At 45.3% G+C, this 20,506-nt stretch overlaps 1 protein-coding gene across 1 annotated transcript in view; it reads right to left on the bottom strand.

Annotated features, from left to right (window-relative positions):
* Positions 1–7,326: 7,326 nt before the first annotated feature.
* The window catches only part of PIK3C2B (phosphatidylinositol-4-phosphate 3-kinase catalytic subunit type 2 beta), a 62,543-nt gene continuing 49,363 nt past the window's right edge, over positions 7,327–20,506 (bottom strand). The window contains exons 24-33 of the mRNA XM_054563253.1: positions 17,703–17,872; positions 17,071–17,227; positions 16,621–16,730; positions 15,512–15,713; positions 14,961–15,085; positions 13,891–14,008; positions 11,131–11,212; positions 10,626–10,732; positions 8,328–8,456; positions 7,327–7,826 (exon numbers count right to left, since the gene is read on the bottom strand). Coding sequence (XP_054419228.1) covers positions 7,638–7,826; positions 8,328–8,456; positions 10,626–10,732; positions 11,131–11,212; positions 13,891–14,008; positions 14,961–15,085; positions 15,512–15,713; positions 16,621–16,730; positions 17,071–17,227; positions 17,703–17,872 — 1,389 coding nt within the window. The 3' untranslated portion in view covers positions 7,327–7,637. The remainder of the gene's footprint in view (positions 7,827–8,327; positions 8,457–10,625; positions 10,733–11,130; positions 11,213–13,890; positions 14,009–14,960; positions 15,086–15,511; positions 15,714–16,620; positions 16,731–17,070; positions 17,228–17,702; positions 17,873–20,506) is intronic.

Below are 20,506 nucleotides of genomic sequence, written 5' to 3'. Positions count from 1 at the left end.
TCATAATTAAAAGGTCAAAGGTTAAAGGTAAAGAAAGAATCTTAAAAGCAAAAAGAGGAAAGAAGTTAGTTACCAGATGGTTGCCAGATAGGAGTGGGGAGAGGGAGAATGGGTGAAGAGATGAGGCGGTTAAGAAGTACAAATAGGTAGTTACAGAATAAGCCATGGGGACATAAAGTATGGTATAGGAAATGGAGTAGCCAAAGAACTTACATGCATGACACATGGACATGAACAATGGTGGGGGAATTGACTGAGGGAGTAGGGGGCGCTGGGTGGAGTGGAGCAAAAGGGAAAAATTCAGGACAGCTGTAATAGCATAATCAATAAAATGTAATTTAAAAAATAAGGGGGATATTGCAATCAGAAACTATTGGAAATATATAAAAATATGTGACTGCCTTGTAAATAAAGTGTGAGCCAGCCTCCTCTAGCCTGCTATCAACTAGAGGGCAAAGGCAGGGCAACTCTGTGCACAAAGATAAGATGTTGTTGTGTCTCTCTACATGCTGGTGAAGTCAAGAAGTCTTTGGACTGGCAAGCTGACTGGCACTTTAGCAGATCATTTAAACTTCGGTAACTTATATTTATTTTAAAAGATTTTGCTGGGCCTGAGGTAGAGGGTATATAGCTTTAGACTTCATTTTTCAGAGTTAGTACCACCACCAAAATCTTATTTCCAGGCATTCCACACTCTAGACACCACCTCCTTTCTAACTCACTGCCCTGGTATCACTTATTAAGTGACTTATTAACCCCCAGAAACCTCAAAACCATTGCCACTACCACTGTTGAGTGATCCGTCCTCCTTCACTTCCCTCCTTACTGAGCGTAAATTCCATGATCCAGCATTAAAATTACCCCCTTGCAAAGATTCTTCACTTTCTTGCCCTTCTCCTACTCCAACATTATTCTTTGGCATGATTCCAACCTTAGTTACACACAAATATGCACTTATTCTGACCCTACACCCTTGCAGCTAATCAGTGCTGGAGAAAAGCACTCAACTATGCTCACACACTTCCTATTTGTGATCACAAATTTCAACAATGCCAGGCAAATATCCATATCTGTAGTAGCTTTGCTTCTCCTACATTAAGACTGTTTCACGTTTCTTTATTCATATTCCCAGCATGCTCATAAACATACATTCTCAACTTAAGATCACACCGCATACTTCATTGAGAACATATACAATTGGACGACTTGAATAACCTCATCTTTCCATCTCCAAATTCACCAGTTTACCCACATCTGGACCCACGCACTCTGCCTTCAATCCCATTATAAGCAAAGAAACTTCCTGGATCCTATCTCTTCATGTCTATTCATGGAATTCTGGTCTCGCTTCTTTCTTGTAACATAATTTTCTCTCTCAAGCTACTAACTAAAGCACTCGTATTAAATAGATTAACATCACCTATCTTAAAAATAAACTTTCTCAAGATACACGCCTCTCCAAATTTTTGTACCACTACAGCAAAACTTCTCAAGAATTATCCATGTTGGAGTTCTGGCCAAAATGGAGGCATAGACAGATATGCTTCATTTCCTTGCACAATCAAAAGAAGGACAGTAACCAATTTAAAATAAAAAAAAAATCCAGAATTGCCAGAAAAACAAACTGTATGGAAGCCCAACAACCAAGGAGTTAAAGAAGAAACATTCATCCAGACTGGTAGGAGAGGCGGAGACGAGCAGCCAGGGTGGAGCGGACACAACGCAAGGTAGCGACTGGCGGACTGGGGTGCGAGGCAGTAGCTGGCAGACCAGGGTATCCCACATTTGCGTGTGGATAAGCTGGGAGGAACAACTGGGGAGTGAAATAAACTGCGCAACCCAGAGTTCCAGAGTGGGAAAGTAAAGCCTCAAAACTTCTGGCTGTAAAAACCTGTGGCAGGTGAGGTGGCAGGAAGAACTCCCAGCCTCACTGGAGAGTCCATTGGAGAGGCCCATGGGATCCTAGAGTGTACATAAACCCACCCACCAGGGAATCAGCACCTGAGAGGGCACAATCCACTTGTGGGAAGCGAGGGAAGTGACGGAAAGTGGGGTGAGAGCTGAGCAAGTTAGCAAGCAGCCTTGTTCCCTCTCTGACTCCTCCCCCACAGAGCGCCACAACGCAGTGAAGTGGGTTGCCCCGCCCTGGCGAACACCTAAGGCTCTACCCCTTACAACGTAAGAGGTGCGCCGAGACAAAGAAATGGCCTAAAATGCAAGAACAGATCAGAACTCTAAAAATAGAACTAAGCAATGAGGAGATAGCCAACCTATCGGATATAGTGTTCAAAACACTGGTAATCAGGATGCTCACAGAAATGATTGAGTATAGTCTCAAAGTAAAGAAAGAAATGAAGGCAATAGAAAGTGAAATAAAGGAAAACATACAGGGAACCAACAGTGAAGGTAAGGAAACCAGGACTCACATCAATGATTTGGAACAAAAGGAAGAAATAAATATCCAACTGGAACAGAAAGAAGAAAAAAGAATTAAAAAAAAAAATGAGAGGCTGAGGAACCTCTGGGATAACTTTAAACATTCCAACATTTAAATCATAGGGGTGCCAGAAGGAGAAGAGGAAGAGCAAGAGATTTGAAAAAATAATGAAGGAAAACTTCCCCAGTCTGGCAAAGGAACTAGACGTGCAAGTCCAGGAAGCTTAGAGAGTCCCAAAGAAGTTGGATACAAGAAGAAACACACCAAGACACATCATCATTAAGTTACCTAAGAGTAAAGCTAAGGAGAGAATCTTAAAAGCAGCAAGAGAAAAGGAGAGAGTTACCTACAAAGGAGTTCCCACAAAACTACCAGCTGATTTCTCAAAAGAAACCTTATAGCAAGAACGGGCTGGAAAGAAGTATTCAAAGTCATGAAAGGCAATGACCTACATCTAAGATTACTCTACCCAACAAAACTATCATTTGGAATGGAAACGCAGATAAAGTGCTTCCCAGATAAGGTCAAGTTAAAGGAACTCAGCACCACCAAGGCCTTATTATGTGAAATGTTAGAGGAACTTATCTAAGAAAAAGATGAAAACTATAAACAGTAAAATGACAACAGACTCACAACTATCAACAATTGAACCTGAAAAACAAAAACAAAAACTAAGCAAACTACTAGAACAGGAACGGAATCACAGAAATGGAGATCACATGGAGGGTTATCAGTGAGGAAAGGGAGGGGGAGATTGTGGGGGAAAGGCACAGGGAATAAGAAGAATAATGGTAGGCATGAAATACACAAGGGAAGGTTAAGAATAGTATAGGAAATGGAGAAGCCAAAAAACTTCTGTGTATGACCCATGGGCATGAACTAAGCAGGGTGGGGAATGCTGGAGGGAGGGGAGGTGCAGGGTGGAGAGAGATAAAGGGGAGAAAAAATAGAACCACCATAATGGCATAATCAATAAAATATCCTTAAAAATTTTTACAAAGAATTATCCATGTTGATGGTCTCCACTTTCTCAACACCTATTCTCTTTAACCTACTCCAATGTGGCTCTCATGCCCTCCAGTCATTCAAACAGATCTTATCAAAGTCACCAAGAGCATTTTACCAAATCATTCTCTGTCATGGGTTGAATTGTACTCCCCTAAGATATGTTGAAGTCCTAGACTTCAGTACCTGTGAATATGTCCTTATTTGGAAATAAGGTCTTTGCAAGTTAAAATGAGGTCATTAGGATGGTCTCTAATCCAGTGTGACTATATCTGTATACAAAGGGAAAATTTGGACATAGACAAACAAGCACACACACAGGGAGAACATCATGTGAACATGAAGGCAGAGACTGGGGTGATACGTCTACAAGCCAGGAATGCCAAAGACTGCCGGTAAACCACTAGAACCTACGAAGAGGCATGAAACAGATTCTCCTTATCAACCCTGACAATACCTTGATCTTGGACGTTCAGACTCCAGAACTGTGAGAAAAGAAACTTCGTGGTTTAAGCCACCCAACTTGTGGCATTTTGTTTGGCAGCCCAAGGATATTTACAATACTTGTCTTTAGACTCCCATGACACCAGTTTCTTGGTTTCCATACAATTTCAGTGGCTCCTCCCCTAAATGTCAGCCTGCATCAGAGCTCAGTCCACCCGTGGTTTTTCCCTGGCCTTTCTAATCTAGGCGATCTCACCCAGTTCCATGGTATTAAATGCCACCTGAGTGCCGAGGACTTCCATATCTAAACTCCAGACTGACCTCTCCCATTTCCACTTTGTCCCTGAGACACTGCACTGCAATTGTGTCCCTGTCTGCCTCCCTAGCTGAGCTGAACTTGAGGACAGGACCCACACTTTTGTCATCTTAGTTGCCGCACAGCCTGGTGCCTCGCCTGACCCAGAGGAGGCTGTCAGTGTTGCTTGTTGACTAGACACCTCACACAAGTCCAAATCACTATGATTATCTCATAGCTTAAACTGCTGCCTCACTTTTAACCTTTAAAATCCAATCTAATCTTTGTTCATCCCCGCCCCTCCCCACTCCCGGCCCCCTGCGAATCCCAGGAAGTTGGGCTACCTCATTTTTGCCACCTCTCTTTGAACTCAGAACCTGGCCTCCTGGGCTTCTTTTCTCTCCTCCCCAGGCAGCCCCGTTCCCCACCCCCCAACTCTCTCACTCTTACTCCCTCAGGGTGGTTCAGATTTCTAGCCCATTTGGCCAAGAAATTTCCTTTAACTAAGACTCTTGCCAGACTCAAGTTTTAACTTTTAAAAGGTCCACTGGGACTTGTCCAGCACTGCGGTTACACCTCAACACCACTTGGAAACACAGCAGGTGATACTTCCTACTGTTTACTACTAAAAATCCCTTGGAAGCTCCACAAAATTTCTCAGCATGAAATATGACCCCCCCTGGAAAGTTCTGAAAACTCCTGGGTAAAATGCTTGAATAAAGATCACATCACCTTCATCTTCCATTTGGGGAATTCAACTCCAGGCTACAGCTCTGCTCTCTCTTAAAATGAGGTTGGTTAAATATCACTAGGCAGTGAATTTTTTATATGTACAGGATTGTCTTTTTTGTTTTAAATTTTTATTTACTCATTTTTTTTTTTTTTGAGAGAGAGAGAAAAGAAGTGGGGGGGAGAGAGAAAAAAACATCGATTTATTGTTCCACTTATGTATGCATTCATTGGTTGATTCTTATATGTGCCTTGACTCGGGATCAAACCTGCAACTTTGGTGTATCAGGATTTGAACAAACTGAGCTACCCTGTCAAGGTGAGGATTGTCTTAATTTACCTTTTAATCCTCGGCCTAGTACCTGGTACAGGACCCAGTGCACAACTCAAGGCCTGTGTGCCTTGTGAATGGAGGCACGCTAAGTGAACTAGGTAGTCCTGGTAAGCACAGTAAATGGCGAAAGAATTAATGAATGAGCCATAGCTACTTCCCAGGATAGTCGTACTGAGAAATGCCATCATATATATATTAAAACACTCTGAAAACTAATATATTATACCAATTTAAGGAACTGTATTTAACATGCCGAGAAGGAGTCAAATAAACTTGCACTCAAATTCCAGATCCAGACTGGCAGGCTGTGTCCTTAGTAAAATTCTTAATCCCAATGAACTTCAGTTTTTTCACCTGTAAAATGGGGATAATAATACTCACCTGTTGTATCAGTTCTGAGGCTCTATTTAGCTGACAAAGGTAAAATGTCTAGTGAAGTGCACCAGTGTATATATAAAAGTTACCATTTATAAACCACTGGTAGTATTTTTCTCTCGCACACCAGATGTTTACTCTAAACATGTAAACATCAATCAATCATGAAAATGATAGTTTTGTTTTTCTTAAATGTCATTTATTAGAAAATACAATTCCAGAGAAAGTAGGAGATACAAGGACATCTGGAAAGTGGGTACAATACATAGACCTCTTTAAACCAGGAGCATAGAGGGTCAAAATAAAATGAGTTACAGGCACAAAGCCGGTAACACATCTCTGGTCCATTCATCTGGAGAAGTCCACTCCTGTTCTCCACTTCCCTAGCCCCTCCCCGCAACAGCCAGCTTCTCCTTGCCATTTTTAATTTAATAGAAAATTTTAAACTTCCTTGCTGCCCTATGGCTTCAGTGAGTGGAGCTTCTTTCTCCAGTTATGGAATGAGTCAGCAAAAGGGGAATTTCTGATCCTTGGAGCTAGGGAGGAAGGTGAGGAGGGATAGGCAGTTAGCAAAGTATCCCCCATTAACTCCACTCCCCAATCAAGGCACACATCCAGCCAATTCTACTTTAAAGCATTGATATCAAACTCAAAGTCTCTCCCTCTTTTTTTCAAGAAAGAAACACTCTGAAGTAAAGAGCAAGAATGAATTTCAAATCCAAGTGATAGGAAATGAAGAACATTAAGAGGTAAGAGACCCCGTCTCTCCCTCCCAGTTCCAGGGGATCTCCAATCCAGCCTCCTTGAGAGCAAAGAACAAGTTTTGTTCTTTGGAAAAAACAAGTTTTTATAGGACCCCAGCCCCTTTCCTTCAGATACGGCATCCCTTTGGCTCCAGACTAAGTAGGTTTATGGCCCCATAGGATGAGGGAAATTTTTATAAAAAATGTGACAGAACGGAGTTTGGGAGAGAAGCAGCACAAAAGTAGTGGGTTGTGGAAAAGGTTTCCCAGGACTGCCCAGCAGGCAGCCATATTGGCCTCTGCAGCCTAGAGCCCCTTCCCAGAGCCTGGATGCCCGTGGGTGAAACGCTATTAAGGGCCAAGGCAGCATTTTATCCCGCAGAGAAAAATGAAGAGAGAGACCTATGGGGGAGCAGCCCCAGTGCATTCACTGGGACCAGATGGCCCCCAGAAGGGCAAGAGAATGGAGGTGTATTCAGGGTGAGTCCTGGCAAAGTGGGGAAAGAATTCCCCCCGAAAGAGCACGGGTCCCTGAATACGGCTCCTTTGCGGAACCCCATAAGAAAGGCCCTTCCTTACACACACAGGTATCACATCGCTCTCCTTTGGAGGCAAAATCAGAAAGGCCCGGCAGCACAGGCCTCAGTCCAGCACACGCAGCCCCCCTGCCCCTCCCTGACCTGCCCTTGGAGAGGGGGCTCTAACCGAGGACCCACTGGGCCCCTCTCCAAATAATTCCTATAGAGAGAAAAACAAAAAAACAAACAAACACAACCCTAGAGAAAAGTCCAATAAGAACCTTAGTCATACAAAAAGTCCAAATAGTCTTCCTCTTTTTGCCTTCTGAGGCATATGTAAGTCCCTTCTCACAAGGCTTCCTGTCCAGTTAGGACAACATTACTATTTCATTTTTTAAAAATAAAAATAAAGATATCCACCCACCCTCCCACCAAGCTCTACTTCATACAGCCCACCCCACACACCCCAAACCAGGCATTGCTCCCTTGACACAAGGTAAACTTAAAACTTTGCTGCAACCTCACAGCCTCCCAGGGGCTGCTCATTACAACCAACTCGAATTCTGTCTGCAGAGGAGGGGATGGCAGAGAGCCTCTTGCTCTCCCTGCCTCCCATCACAGAGGCCCCATCCACCTGGACAGCAGGGAGGCCTGCCAAGGGCCCTGCCTCTTCACAAGGAAGACAAGTCAAACAGGGACAGTCCTTTCCCCTAGCTCCACCCCCAGCCGGGGGCCCTGGGCGGGGGCTCTGCTGGGCTCATGAGGTCTCATGACTTCGAGATCCTAGTGCAAACCAGCCAGTCTTCTCCTGGGCCAGGTCCAGGTCTCGCAGGCGGATGTGCACCTCTCCGAGGAGAACGTTCTCCCAGAATCCTTGCTCGCTCAGCACACTCAGCTGTAGCTCCCGCTGCTGCAGGTCTCCCTTGGGGATCCCATCATACACCAGCTGCAAACGCAGAGTTTGGGAAGAGGGAAGTCATAAGAGAGGGAACCTTGAACAGGGAGATGCTTAAGTCTGTGGTCACTTGATCTGCTGAGGCAAACACCACTGTATCTCCCCAACCAGAGCCCAAGGGAATAGAGAAGGCACAAGGGAAGCTTTAAAGAACTGTGTTCTTCACTCAGAGTTCAGGCACGTGAGGGACTTTTTTATTAGAGCCACTGCTATTATCAGCAGAGGATCAGCAGACTCCTCCTCCTACAGGACAGGGGCCAGGCCGCGCCCTGGCTCTGGAAACCCAACCAATGGGCAGGCTTTCCATGTAAAGGGCAAGATAATAAACATGGTTTTCCAGGCCATCCGGTCTGGTCTCTGTCACAATTACGCAACCCTGCCCCTGCAACCTGAGGGCAGCCACGGATGACATTTGAAGGAATAGGTGTGGCCATGTTCTAATACAACTTTATTTACAAACCCCTGCCCCACCCCAGCACCTTCCCCACACACCATTTCATTGTAGGTGGGGTTGCAGGTTTTCCGGGCCACTTTGGTTTTCTTCTTAGTGGTTTTCTGAGGGTCAGGAAGGAGGTAAATCTTCACATAGGGGTCAGGGTCATTCCCATCCTGGAGAAGTTGCTACAGAGGGAATGCCAACCAAAAAAAGATGAAGACTCTTCTATTTGCCCCTGTATCACCATTCCTGTGATCACACCCTTACCCAGACTCCCATCCCACACCTGGCTTCTCGCAATGCATAGCAGTTTACTCGGTTGCTTCCCAGCTTACTCCATTCTGATAAAAATAACTACCATAATGTTAGGTGTCCTACTAAAATGTCAATCGGATTGCCGATTACATCCAGTTTATGCTTTTTACACAAATGCTCAGGGCATGCCATACTTGGTCTGTTTTGAATGAATGATTATATCCCCAGGTATCTCCCTGACTAGCCCAGTGTCTTTGACTATTTTGTTATCTGATCCAAGTAACCTTGTAAGAGGTGGAGAAGAAAGTCAGAAAAATTAAGTTCCTTGCTCAAGGTCAACCAATCAGTGATTTACCCAGCCTGATCCTTTTAAATCTTAAGTTAGATCTTTTGCCTACAGACACCCCCCGCCCCCTGAGAAGAAAGATTCATTTGATGTGAAACACAAGAAGGAGTTTATTGTTGAGATGGACTCCCCATGATCAATTGAGGGCCCAAATTTTATAAATAAAAGCCTAAAGGCCATTTGCTAACAGGGGCCTCTCACATACTCTATACACCAGGAAGAACCTCAGACCCAACTCTCAGGTTCCTGCACTATGTACTTCTTAGTCAACCATTATACAGCTGAGTCAACTGTTATAAGGAAGCTCCTGGTCTTATCTTTTCACCAAGGGACTAAGACCTGCCCAGTCCAATCAGAACTGCTCCATAATAACCAATCAGAACTGAACAAGTTGGAAATCTTATTTGCATGAAACTGGGAACTTGGGCAGGAACTTTCTGTACAAAAGATGACCTCCCTTTGTCTCAAACTGTGGAGCACAATTTAGATTGCTACCTGAATCTGTGTCTCCCTGGTGGCAGCTCTTTTTGCTCAAATAAATGTTTTTTTAAATCTTTATAACAGTCTAAAATTAATTTTGGTTTACATGCCTCTACTCAAAACCCTCCAATGGTTTCCAGCTCATTCAGGTTAAAGCCCCAGTCCCGACAATGCCCTCTAATCGGCTGTGCCCTCCCCAACCTCATCGACCTCTACTCTCCCTTTTGTTCCACAGGCTTTAGCCACAGGACGCCTTGCAGTTCCTTATGCACCCCAGGCAGGTTCCTGGCTTTTGGCTTTAACTAGACCCTCTGTTTGGAACAGTGTCCCCTCAGATATATATTCATGGCCTGCCCCTTACCTCCTTCCGTCTTTGCTCAAATACCTCCTTCATCAATGAGGGCGTCCCTGACCACTCTATGCAAAACTGCCACTACCCTCATTCTATCTCTGTATTATTTCTCTGCTTTCTTTCTCTCCAGAACACTTGCCATGTATTTGTCTATCTGTCTCTTCCTACTGGAATATATAAGCTCCCTGAGGGGAAGGATTTTGTTTTCCTTATCCTGTACCCAGAGCTGATGTAACAGTACCTGACTTATAGTAAGAACTAGATGAACATTTGTTGAATGAATGAATGAGTGAATGAATGATGTTGTAAGAGTGAAACCCAGGTTTCTCTGATTCCAAAGCTCATGGTCCTTCTGCCACATACCAATGTCCCAACCTACAAAAGTCTAGCACATTACAAGTACTCAATGAGAGTTCCCTTCCACTTCCACTCACAATGGTCTTAGAATCGTACCAAAAATTTTGGTAATTATATACTGCCTTGATTATATACAGCTCCAGGGTGGTCATGTGGCTGTACGTGGCTGTCTTCCACGTACAGTCAGGCAAAAAACCCCTGGGGCTTCTCTCTTATATAATCACCATGATTACCATAATAATGCCAAATACTGTGTTAAGTGTTCTACTTGCATTATGTCATTTAATGCCCATAACAAGCCTATGAGGTGGATACTAACATGATCTTTATTCTAATGCGGCTCAGAGTACTTAGGCTACTTGCCAAAAACCACAGGTGGTAAGATGCTGTGTCTAGTATTGTGTGCGTGGTTATTCCCTAGGCCTGTTGTAATAGCAGCCCCAATGGTAGGTACCCAACAAACTTGTGGTTACTCTCATGAAACAGGGGCAGTAGAGGTCTCACCAGTCAGAAAAGTGCCAGGAGAAAGATAAAGAATCAAATGAGGACTGCACATGCACTTACCAAGCCCCGAATATGCATCACCATGATGAAGAGTTTATTGTTTTTATAGGAGATAGACAGCTTCACCTCCCCTCCCACCTTCCCAACAGGACGGGCCCAAGAGCCATCTGTAGGGACAAAGAAAACAGAGAAAGGTCATGAGGCCAGTCCTGTCTCCATCTGGCGTCAGGCAGATGTTTTTTATCCTGTGACCCTCCTCCTGCAACAATATCTCCATGTCAGGTTCCTGATACCCCCTGAGGGATCCGCCAAGTGGCATCTGTGAACATGATTTAGAGTTGGGTTTGGATGGGTCTATCCAATTTGTGTAATCATCAACTGAATATCCAGTTCCTGGGGAACCTGCACAGGGAGCAGTGGATCCCACAGCCTGAGTGGGAAGCCAGGTTTGCTAGCAAGCAATGGAACAGAGACAAGTTAGAAAAAAGAACTGGAAAGAGATTGGGGCAGGAGAAGTTACCCTTGGGAATGGTTCAGAGGGATTGGCACAAAGAAGGCACTGTACCTGAGGACTTGGGAGCTGGGCTGGTACCCGCAGCCTTCTCATCCCGGGGCAAGGGGTGGAAGAAGGTATACACCAAATCACACTGGAATAAAAGCAGCAAACAGGGTGGTTCTTCACTAAGACAATGGCCCAATAAGAAAAAGACTGTTCCAAATTAAAACAGACATAAAATGTAACAACCAAGCGTAATATGCAGTTCTTTCTTGGATCATGGCTCAAACAAACAAACTGTAAAAAGAATTTGGGGGATGAGAGGAAAATTTTGAATAAGGGTTATGTATTGGGTGCTATGACTCTGTAATTATATAAGAACATGTCCTTATGTTTTAGAGATGCGGAGTATTTAGAGGTAGAATGTCTTGATGTCTGTGATTTATTTTAAAATACTTCATACAAAAATAGATGAAGCAAATATAGCAAAATATTAACTGCTTAGGTTAATGGATATATATATGCACTAATTATACTTTTTCTCTAAAGTTCTCATAATAAAAAGTTTTTTTAAAAGAAAAATAAATAAATAAAACTAGGTCCCATCAGGACAAAAGCGCCTGTGCTTTTCTACCACTCCCTTCCCGGTGGACACCCCCCACCCCAAGCATAGAAATGCCTGGGCCGGCCTTGGACAAAGACCATGAATCCATCCTACTTTGAAGAATGCTTCCTAAGTAACTAGGAAAAGCAAAAACAAAATGTGTGAAAATATCCATTCTAGCATTAATAGTAGGAAAAAATGGACATAATCTAAGTATCTTTCAAGAGGCAAATGGTTAAAGAGATAATCATATTCCAAGTCAATGTATTAATTTGGTACAGATGTTTAAAATTACATTTACTTGTAAAGAAAAAAAATGTTTACTCTAAATGCTAAGTGAAAAGAAACAGAGCATAGAATTATATTTACGCTATGACCACTATAAAACTGTAAAAGTCACATTTGCATATGGACAGATAGTAAGGAAACATGGAAATGGCCAGATGACTTGTTCGGGTGATGGATCTGATGGCTATATTTATTTATTTATATACATATTTATTATAAAAACAAATCATAATTATACCAAATTATAATACAATTTGTTTTTAAAAGTCAAAGTGGTGTTAAGAAAGAGCAGGTCCAACAACATAAAAACCCAAAACTCAACTGCATCTTTTTAAATAAAAGGCTTCAGCCTTGGCATGCTCTCCCTAAGAGACCACAAGAGACTTGCAAACAGGAGCAATGGGCAGGAGCAGCTTGCCCCGGGCTAAGGCCCTGAACCCCAGGGCCCCCTTTCCTCTGACCTCCCAGGGAGCTGACAGCAGCCCCACCTTGGCTCGTTTCTTTCCTATAACATTTTCGAAAGCCAAAGCAGCCCCACCTAGATCCTCTACTGTCGCCTCTTCTATCCTAGGCCCTTCCTTGTTTCTCTGTCTCCAACTTTAATAAATGTACTCTCAAAAACACAAACTACAACAAAATCCCAGCTTCAGCCTTTATGAAATAAAAAAGGAAGCTCAGGAATGAGCCAATCAATTTGGAATTTCCTGATCAACACTAGTGAGATAACTAGTCAGGTAAGACCCTTGTAGTGCCCACCTCCCACCAGGTTGCCCTTACCCGAAACAATCTTTTCTTTCCTTTTGCCAACAGCTTTCCTGTCCCACCCAGTTTCTACCTAGAAAAATCTTCCATTCTATACAACTTCTTAAAGTCCCTCTCTGTTTACTAGATGGGATGGTGCAGGATCCATGCATGTTCAATAACCAATTTACTGTAAGGTTGAAATTTTGTTCTGTAACAGTGGATAGGTAACCTAACCTACACATGCAGCCTAGCAGGTAACCTAGCACAGATTAACCTTTGTTTAGACTTTATAACTTTGCCTCCATTAACGTGTAAATCCACCTAAATCACTCTAAAATTTATAAGATTTTGTCTGATGCTATCTTGTGATTTGCTGAAACTGTCTCTGCTAGACTGTTTTTCACGAACAAGCCCGGGATGTTTTGCAGGACCAGGTCAACCAGCTGCAGTCACCTGAGAGGCTAGAGCAGGCTGAAGGGCCCTTCAGGGACCTCTAAACTTTCCTCATTATACCCTCCTTATAACTCTAAAATCTTCCCAGGGGCGGAGATTTTCTGCCCTGTTGGAACCTGCGATGTATGAATAACCATGTTTCCTGACTGCGCGTGCTCTGGACTGTCTACACCTACACACACACACACACACACACACACACACACACACACACGGACACACGCGCGCAGCGATGCAGTCTACCTACCTACACACACACACACACACACACACACACACACACACACGGACACGCGCGCGCGCAGCGATGCAGTCTACCTTGATGTTTATGCATGATTTCCCCTAATAAAGACGGATTGGCTGCTTTGCTTAAATGCGTGCGTCCTACCTTGCAGGCTCGCAATCAAGTTCCTTCTCATCAATTTATCTCGGAGATTTCTCCTGGGTGGCAACTACAGGGCATTCGGACCGCTTCGATCCAGTGACAGACACACCCTCAATGTGCTCAAAACACTTTTCCTTGCGACCTGTCCCTTTCTCAGGTTCCGACCACCCTAAACCTCCTGGGATCGCACCTACCTCCGCGCGCCCTCCTCCCGCCCTTCGTCCTCCGCAGGGGCGGACAGGCCTGCAGAGCCCAGGGCCCACCCTGATGGGCAGCGGGCTCCCCACCCTTCCGCAGCGTCCCCCCGCCCCGCAGCAGCGCCCGAGAGGCCGGGCCCAGGGGACACCCCACCCACCTCGGCCACCTCCGGGGCAGCGTGGATCAGGTGCCAGATGTAGGTGTTTAACTCCTCGCGCCGCCGCTCAGCTCCCGCCTCTCCCCGCGGGCGGCCAATCGTGAAGCGACTGGGGAAGCTGGCGAGGCCGGCGGGCGGGGACGCGGAGGAGAAGTCGAGAGAGGGCGGTCAGAGGCAGCAGGATTTTGTCCCATTTCATTTGCATTTTCAGTCACCCGACCCACTTCTCCCACCAGCCTCCCTTCCCAGGGACCCCACCCCCTCCGCTCCCCGCGCAGCTCCCCAGGTGTGTGCCGGGGTCGCCCCCGGCACTTCCGAGGACCCCAGACAAGAAAGCCACGCTGCTGGGCAGAGTCCTGTGGGTCTCCAGAAGTTCCGCAGGGAAGTGCCGCAGGGGCTTTGGAGTCCCCATTTTCCCCCATCAAAGTAAAAATCACTTAAAAATCATTTTTTAAAAATTTGTGATGAAATACACTTAACAAAATTTACTATCGTAACCATTAAGTGTACAGTTCAGTGGCATGAGGTACACAAGTGCAACCGTCACTACTATCTCCAGAACTCTTTTCATCTCGAAGAACTGCAATTCTACCCATTAAACAACACGTCGTGTTCCACCCGCCCCGCCCCCCCACTCCGCCCTGCACCTGGCGTTGGCAACCACCATTTTACTTTTTGTGCCTGAGTTTTACTGCTATATGCTTAATACAAATGGAGTATCACACGGTATTTATCTTTCTGAAACTGGCTTATCTCACTTAGCATACGGCCTCAAGGTTCATCCATGCAGTAGCATTTGAAAAATGCTTTTACCCTTTAAAAAGTTAGAAACCTTCGAACATCTTCAGATTTAGTAAATCCCCTACATTTAGATCCGGTTTGCCCTTCTTCCAGCTTATTTTCAAGTCTGCAGAGCTTAACCAGCAGGTGGAGCACTTGTTATCAAACTCATTACCAGGCCAAGAAAAACAAGTACCTTCCGTTGATCTATGGCTCCTGCAGTCCTTCCCAACCCCCACCCATTCTCCCTCCCCAGTATCCCTCTAACAGAGAGTAAAGTGGGCAGCTACCTGGGCAACAGAGAAGCAGGGAAGAGCAGCCGCAGCTTATTGTGTAACTCCTGGAACTCCTCAAATGTCCGCTGGATATAAGTGGCCTCATGAGCATTCTCTCGCATCACCTTCACTACATAAATCTGCGAAAGTTCAAGTCTTAGAGAACACCTGCCACACCCTCTGTACCAATGAGGAGGCTAGGTAAGGGAACTGGTGAGTGCGTGCGTGTGTGTGTTGGGGGAATATACACTTTCCAGAAGGAAGAAGGCAAAGGTATCTCCAATGGAGACAAAGGTGATGTGCCCATGTACATATGCAGGAATTTGAAAGCAAATATTTCCTGCACGTTTCCCAAGACCCATGACTCAGAGAGCGTAACCATCCAGTTCAGCTCCTTGATTCAAGGCAGGCCACTCAGGCAAGGGAGAGGGACATGGTCTATGACTGCTGCCAGCACAAAGTGCTTGGTGACTCCAGTGTCCACAGTGTGGATGTGAAGAAAACAGAACCCAGTAATCTGGGGGCACTGGGGAGCAAGGGAGGATCAGACTGGAGAAGACACTTACGTAGGCTTTGTTGGGGTGGAAGACCTTCTCCTGGCGGCAGAGAAAGACATCACTGAGGCGGCCGGAGCGCTGAAGAGTATGTGTGCGGGGGGCAAAGGAAAGGGTCAGCCGGTCGTCTGAGCCCGTGAACTTCATCTGAGCCAGGTTATGGATGAAGAAATTGAGCTTTGTGGCTACACTGCCCAGGCTGGACTCAATCAACCTGTGGGTGTAAGAGGATGTCACTATGGACGCATGTCCCCACTGCCTGGACAGAGCTATCTCAAGGAATATCCCCTGACACCTAAGACAACACTTCACTCACATCAAAGCATTTTCCCTCTGTAATATCCTCATAGAACACACGACTGGCAGTGATCTACATGCAATTTATTCATGTGAATCAAAGGATCTTATCTTCCTTTGCTGCCTTCCTAAGCCAAAGACACTTAAACCGAGGAGGGAAGGAACTAAGGATTCCACCTAGTCACCGTGTGAATATCTAATTGTGTCAAACTGAATTTCAAGGTTCAATACCATGTAACCTCACCAAGCACTGCTCAATCTAGAGATTTTGGTTCAAAAGGAAAAGTTCTGTGCTAGACCAACAGAAAAAAAAAAAATTAGTTTGCAAAGTTCCAAAAACAGTGCATAATAAAATGGGTGACATCACCTACATAAAACTGTAGACATTAGTACATAGATACTTCCCTGTTTCATACATAGTACACCTAAAAATGTTATGAACCATGAGAAAATGAATCCATGAAGTTCATGTTTTGATAAGGGAGAAGGAAGGTTTTGATCTAGAGGCCTAAAAACTAGTAAAAATTCATACTTGTCTCATAAACAAATTCTTCGACCAAGACTTGGTGAGAATTTAAGTAAGAGCAAATTGCAATACCTCTATAAACAAAGATTAGCATCAAAGTGCAGATGGGAAACTGGGGTCTGAGAGATGTGAAGTAATTTACCTAAGTGAGGGGCAAAGTTGGGACAGTACACCCACATCGTCAACTCTTGGCTCTGCCACCTAAGCTAAGCCTTTCCCATTTCCCTAGCCCCGTTCCTTCCAAGCAGGCAGCCTGGAAATTAATGACTCAGGGTGGGCAGCACGTTTTGGGTGTTACCTAGTAAAGTAGGTAGTGGCGTTGGCATCTGTGTCCTGAGGTCTCAGGGCATCATACACATACTTGAGGTCCTCCAGGTCTGAGAGCTCAGGGATCCCACAGGACAACATCTAGAAGGAGAGTAAAAGAGGAGAGATGGTGCCTAAAACAATCAGGAATTCTTGCTTCTTTCTCACCATAAGGCAAGACTTTCTACAGCTAGGCTCCCTCACCCTCCCAGACGGTGGCAGACAGATGCTGTGGACAGTGGCTGGAGGGCCACTAGCAGGGAGGGGCTGGAGCGGGAAGCCAGACACCTGCACAGACGCTGTTGTCCCGAGATGTCTGGGCTCTGCCTTTATCTAGAGTTCAAAAAAGTAGGTCTCCAGGAATCCTTTGATGCAAGACAGGGAAGTCTTGAAGGGTCAGATGCTAAAAAGGAGGGGTCCCGAAAGGGATGGAGCTCCTCACCAGGCCCAGAAGGTTGAGGAAGAGGTGGGTGTGCTTGCGAATGAGGTTGTAGGCTTGGCAGCAAAGGTCCACAAAATCATGGAAGCGGCTGGAAGGCTTGTCACCCCCGTTGATGACATATGCCATGTCCGAGGTGAAGACAAACGGGGCACGGTCCCTGGGCCAAGGGGAACATTCAGGTAAAAGGTCAACATGGAGGAGGAGGCCCACCTTGGGGGCGGTATCAGGGATGGTTTCCCTCACCCCTTATCACCTATGCAAACCTGGATAGATGGGGCTCTCTAACTGTTTTCTCTTTCTACTTTAATCCTAAATTGTCCCCAGAAACATCCTCACGAGTTTCTTGTCTGTGAGCTAGCAGGATTTCCCCCCCTGGATATCTAATTGTATACTTTTTGCTGTGGTTTGGGCTCATTTCCCTTTGCTCAGTCCTCAGCTGGTCCCTGCCTTCTGCAAGGACTTGACCTCTTTCTCAGCCTTCTTTTCTCCAAAGCTACTCAGCCCAAAGACTACACTCTGAGGTACAGCCCCTTTTGTCATGGGCTTGTGTCCCAGCTTGGAACCATTTCTGCTGACCACCCCCCAACCCTACACACACATCCCTGCTTTAGAAGACCCTTAGGACCACTTACCGCTTGATGTTGCCAAACATCTGGGCATGACCCAGAAAGCGGCCAAAATCTATGTGAAACATGTGACCAGTCGTCTTCAGCATGATGTTGTCATTGTGTCGGTCACAGATGCCCAAGACGTATGTGGCCACACAGCAGCCGGCGCAGGAATAGATGAAGTTCTCCACGGCCTGGGAGGAGGGAAAGGAGACAGGAGGAGAAGACATACAGGTGGCTTGGAAGGACTCCAAGGGCACAGCCAGGATGAATTCCATCAGGTCTGGTTTCTCTCTTCCAAGCCCCAACAGCATCTCACATCTGCCTGTTCAGCCTCCATCATGGACCAACGTATGCACTGACATACACATCATCATCACTTGTATCTTATGCAGTATGAGAAGATAGAAGGCTTCTATGCATACCTCCACCACTGTATCTGAAATTCATCTTCCTCTGCACCTTCCTTTCTCCCAAGGAGAATGGTTAGAAAAACAGTGAACTCATCCAGAGCCCAAACTTGACCAGCCCAGAAAAAAGAGACCTTAATAGATAGGAAGACTGGCATATGCAACTCTCCCAACCAGTTGTGACCATCTTAATTCAAGCACACACCGAGGCAGCCAACTTAAGGGTCCCTTCTTGACCCTGCTCTGAATTCTTCTGTTCTTGTCCCTACCTCCAGAACAACTATCCCCAGTGTTCTTAGTAACAGCTAACTGCTAATCTCACCAAAGTCTTTTCACTGTGAAGAAGAGCTGAGGCAGCGTAACAGTTCCAGGGGTGTTTTACACTTGAAGATCAGAAATCTCTAGTTCATAAAGTGTGTTACAGATATTTTTGAGTTTAAAGCAGGAGAGGCGAGGGAAGGGGTTGCATCTACCTTACTTTATCTGGTCAATACCTGTCCCCTTATCTACCTTCCCAGAAAGTAAAAATTCGTGGAATTATTAAATGGACACCTTTTGCCCTGTAAATAAATCCTCTTTGTGACATCTCTAGAATTCCCAGGAACTCCAGAAAGGCTCATCGGCAGAGGACAATAATCATCACAGCCAACTGGGAATGTACCAAGTTGGGAATGGAAGCTTCCCGGGCAGAGAATATGTGCCCTCCCTACGTCCCTCTGCCAATTTCCGCCATCCTTCAGGGCCCTCCCTTGAGTCCCACTCCTTTCCCAGACCTTCCCAGCTCACACTGACTCCTCCCCATTGAGCTCCCGCAGCCCCACTGCCACCGCCATTCACTAAGGGTCTAGTCTTTTTACTCCCCCAGGGTTTAGGGATCTCATCTCCCAGTGGCTTCTCCGCTGTTCCACAGGCCTGTTTCAAAGCTAGCTACACGCAGAAACCTCCCAGATACTTGTTGAATGAAACCAGATGACTAACCCATAGAAAACTCAGAAAAGAAAGTTTGTAAAGGAATCACAGATTGCACCTTCTGAAAGCAAGACTATTTCTATGGAAGGAAAACATAGGAATAAAAGGAAACCACTCAAAAAGGAGTGTGACACATCAGCTCCCCGTCTTGACCTTCACTTCCATCAGCTTGCCGTCCTGACATAGATATTCTTTCTACCTGAAATGCATCCCCTTTTGACTTACACAATAGCCGTACGCCCATGGGCAAATGAGTAAGTCCCAACACCTAAGCTATGCAGGGGGTTAGCTGCTTACTGGCAGGAAGTCTCACTGAACAAGAGGAGCTCTCCTGATTGAAGGGCTTACATTGGCAGGATGTAGGGAACTCTCTTTGCTGAGTAAGTGGCCAAGAACCAAATATCTCTAGTTCTTTCCTACAGGAAGCCATCATAAGACACTACCAGCATTATTCTAGCAGAAAGGCAAGAAAAACTGAAAAGCTGGTTTAGAAAGACGTATTAAATATTAAAACACAGAGCTACTTTTCTATGTGTGTATTCTTGGTGTACATACATCTCTCATATTTACTATCACTATTACATTGGCAGGTAATCATAATTCCAGCACCAATCACGGTGCCTCTGCGTGGTGGCTGTTCGATACCTGAAAAATACATGTTAGTAGAAATCATATGCGGGGACAGTGGGCAGGAGGAAAAAAATCCATTACTCCTCTCCAAGGGCAGAGGACCTTGAAGTCTGCAACATACAGGGGGTGGATTTTGAGGGATGCATAGGGGATTACTATTGTCTAAAGGTATCAAGGAAATGCACGTAGCTCCCTAAGCTACAGCATAAGTTATCAGGAGACGGGGAGGGAGGGGATGAGACTCCAGAGGTAAGCAGAGCTGCATTGCATGTACATGCAGCGCTGTGGATGTTGGGCTCATCTTTTAGGACACAGGGAATCTGTGGAGAACTTAGAGCAAAGGAGTGACATAAGCAGGTTTGCACTTTGTAAAAAACCTCTGAAATCATGCAGACAATGGTGATGGGAAGAGGAGACATGCTACGGTTCAGAGAACCGAGAGCAAAGCGCTGAACAAAATGGAAAGAAGAGGACAGGTTTGAGAACAGTTTGGGAAGAAGAATCAGCAGGGCTTGGTACAAGAGAGGTGAAACAGTGGAAGCAGCAAGAAGACCCATGGCTCTAGCTTGTGTGACTGCAGAGAGTCATACCATTTACTGAGAGGAAACACACAAAAAGCTGGTTTCAAGAGAGGACAGACAAAAAGCTCAGCTTTGTCTACACTGAGATGTCCAGCAAGCAGGTGGCTACAGAGTGTATAGCTTGAGGGAGGGAAGAGGAAAGGCTTTAGGAGGCATCAGCAGGTCAGGAATTAAACCCTGAGGAGCGTCAATGGTTAAGACCATTTAAGATTATCTAAATAGATGTTCACAAAACAAT

The sequence above is a fragment of the Pteronotus mesoamericanus genome, unplaced genomic scaffold, assembly GCF_021234165.1.
Source record: "Pteronotus mesoamericanus isolate MK-2021 breed Mesoamerican mustached bat unplaced genomic scaffold, CSHL_Meso_final scaffold_705, whole genome shotgun sequence".
Lineage (NCBI taxonomy): Eukaryota > Metazoa > Chordata > Mammalia > Chiroptera > Mormoopidae > Pteronotus > Pteronotus mesoamericanus.
The sequence above is the reverse complement of the archived record's forward strand: the minus strand, read 5'-3'. Positions and strand labels throughout refer to the sequence as shown.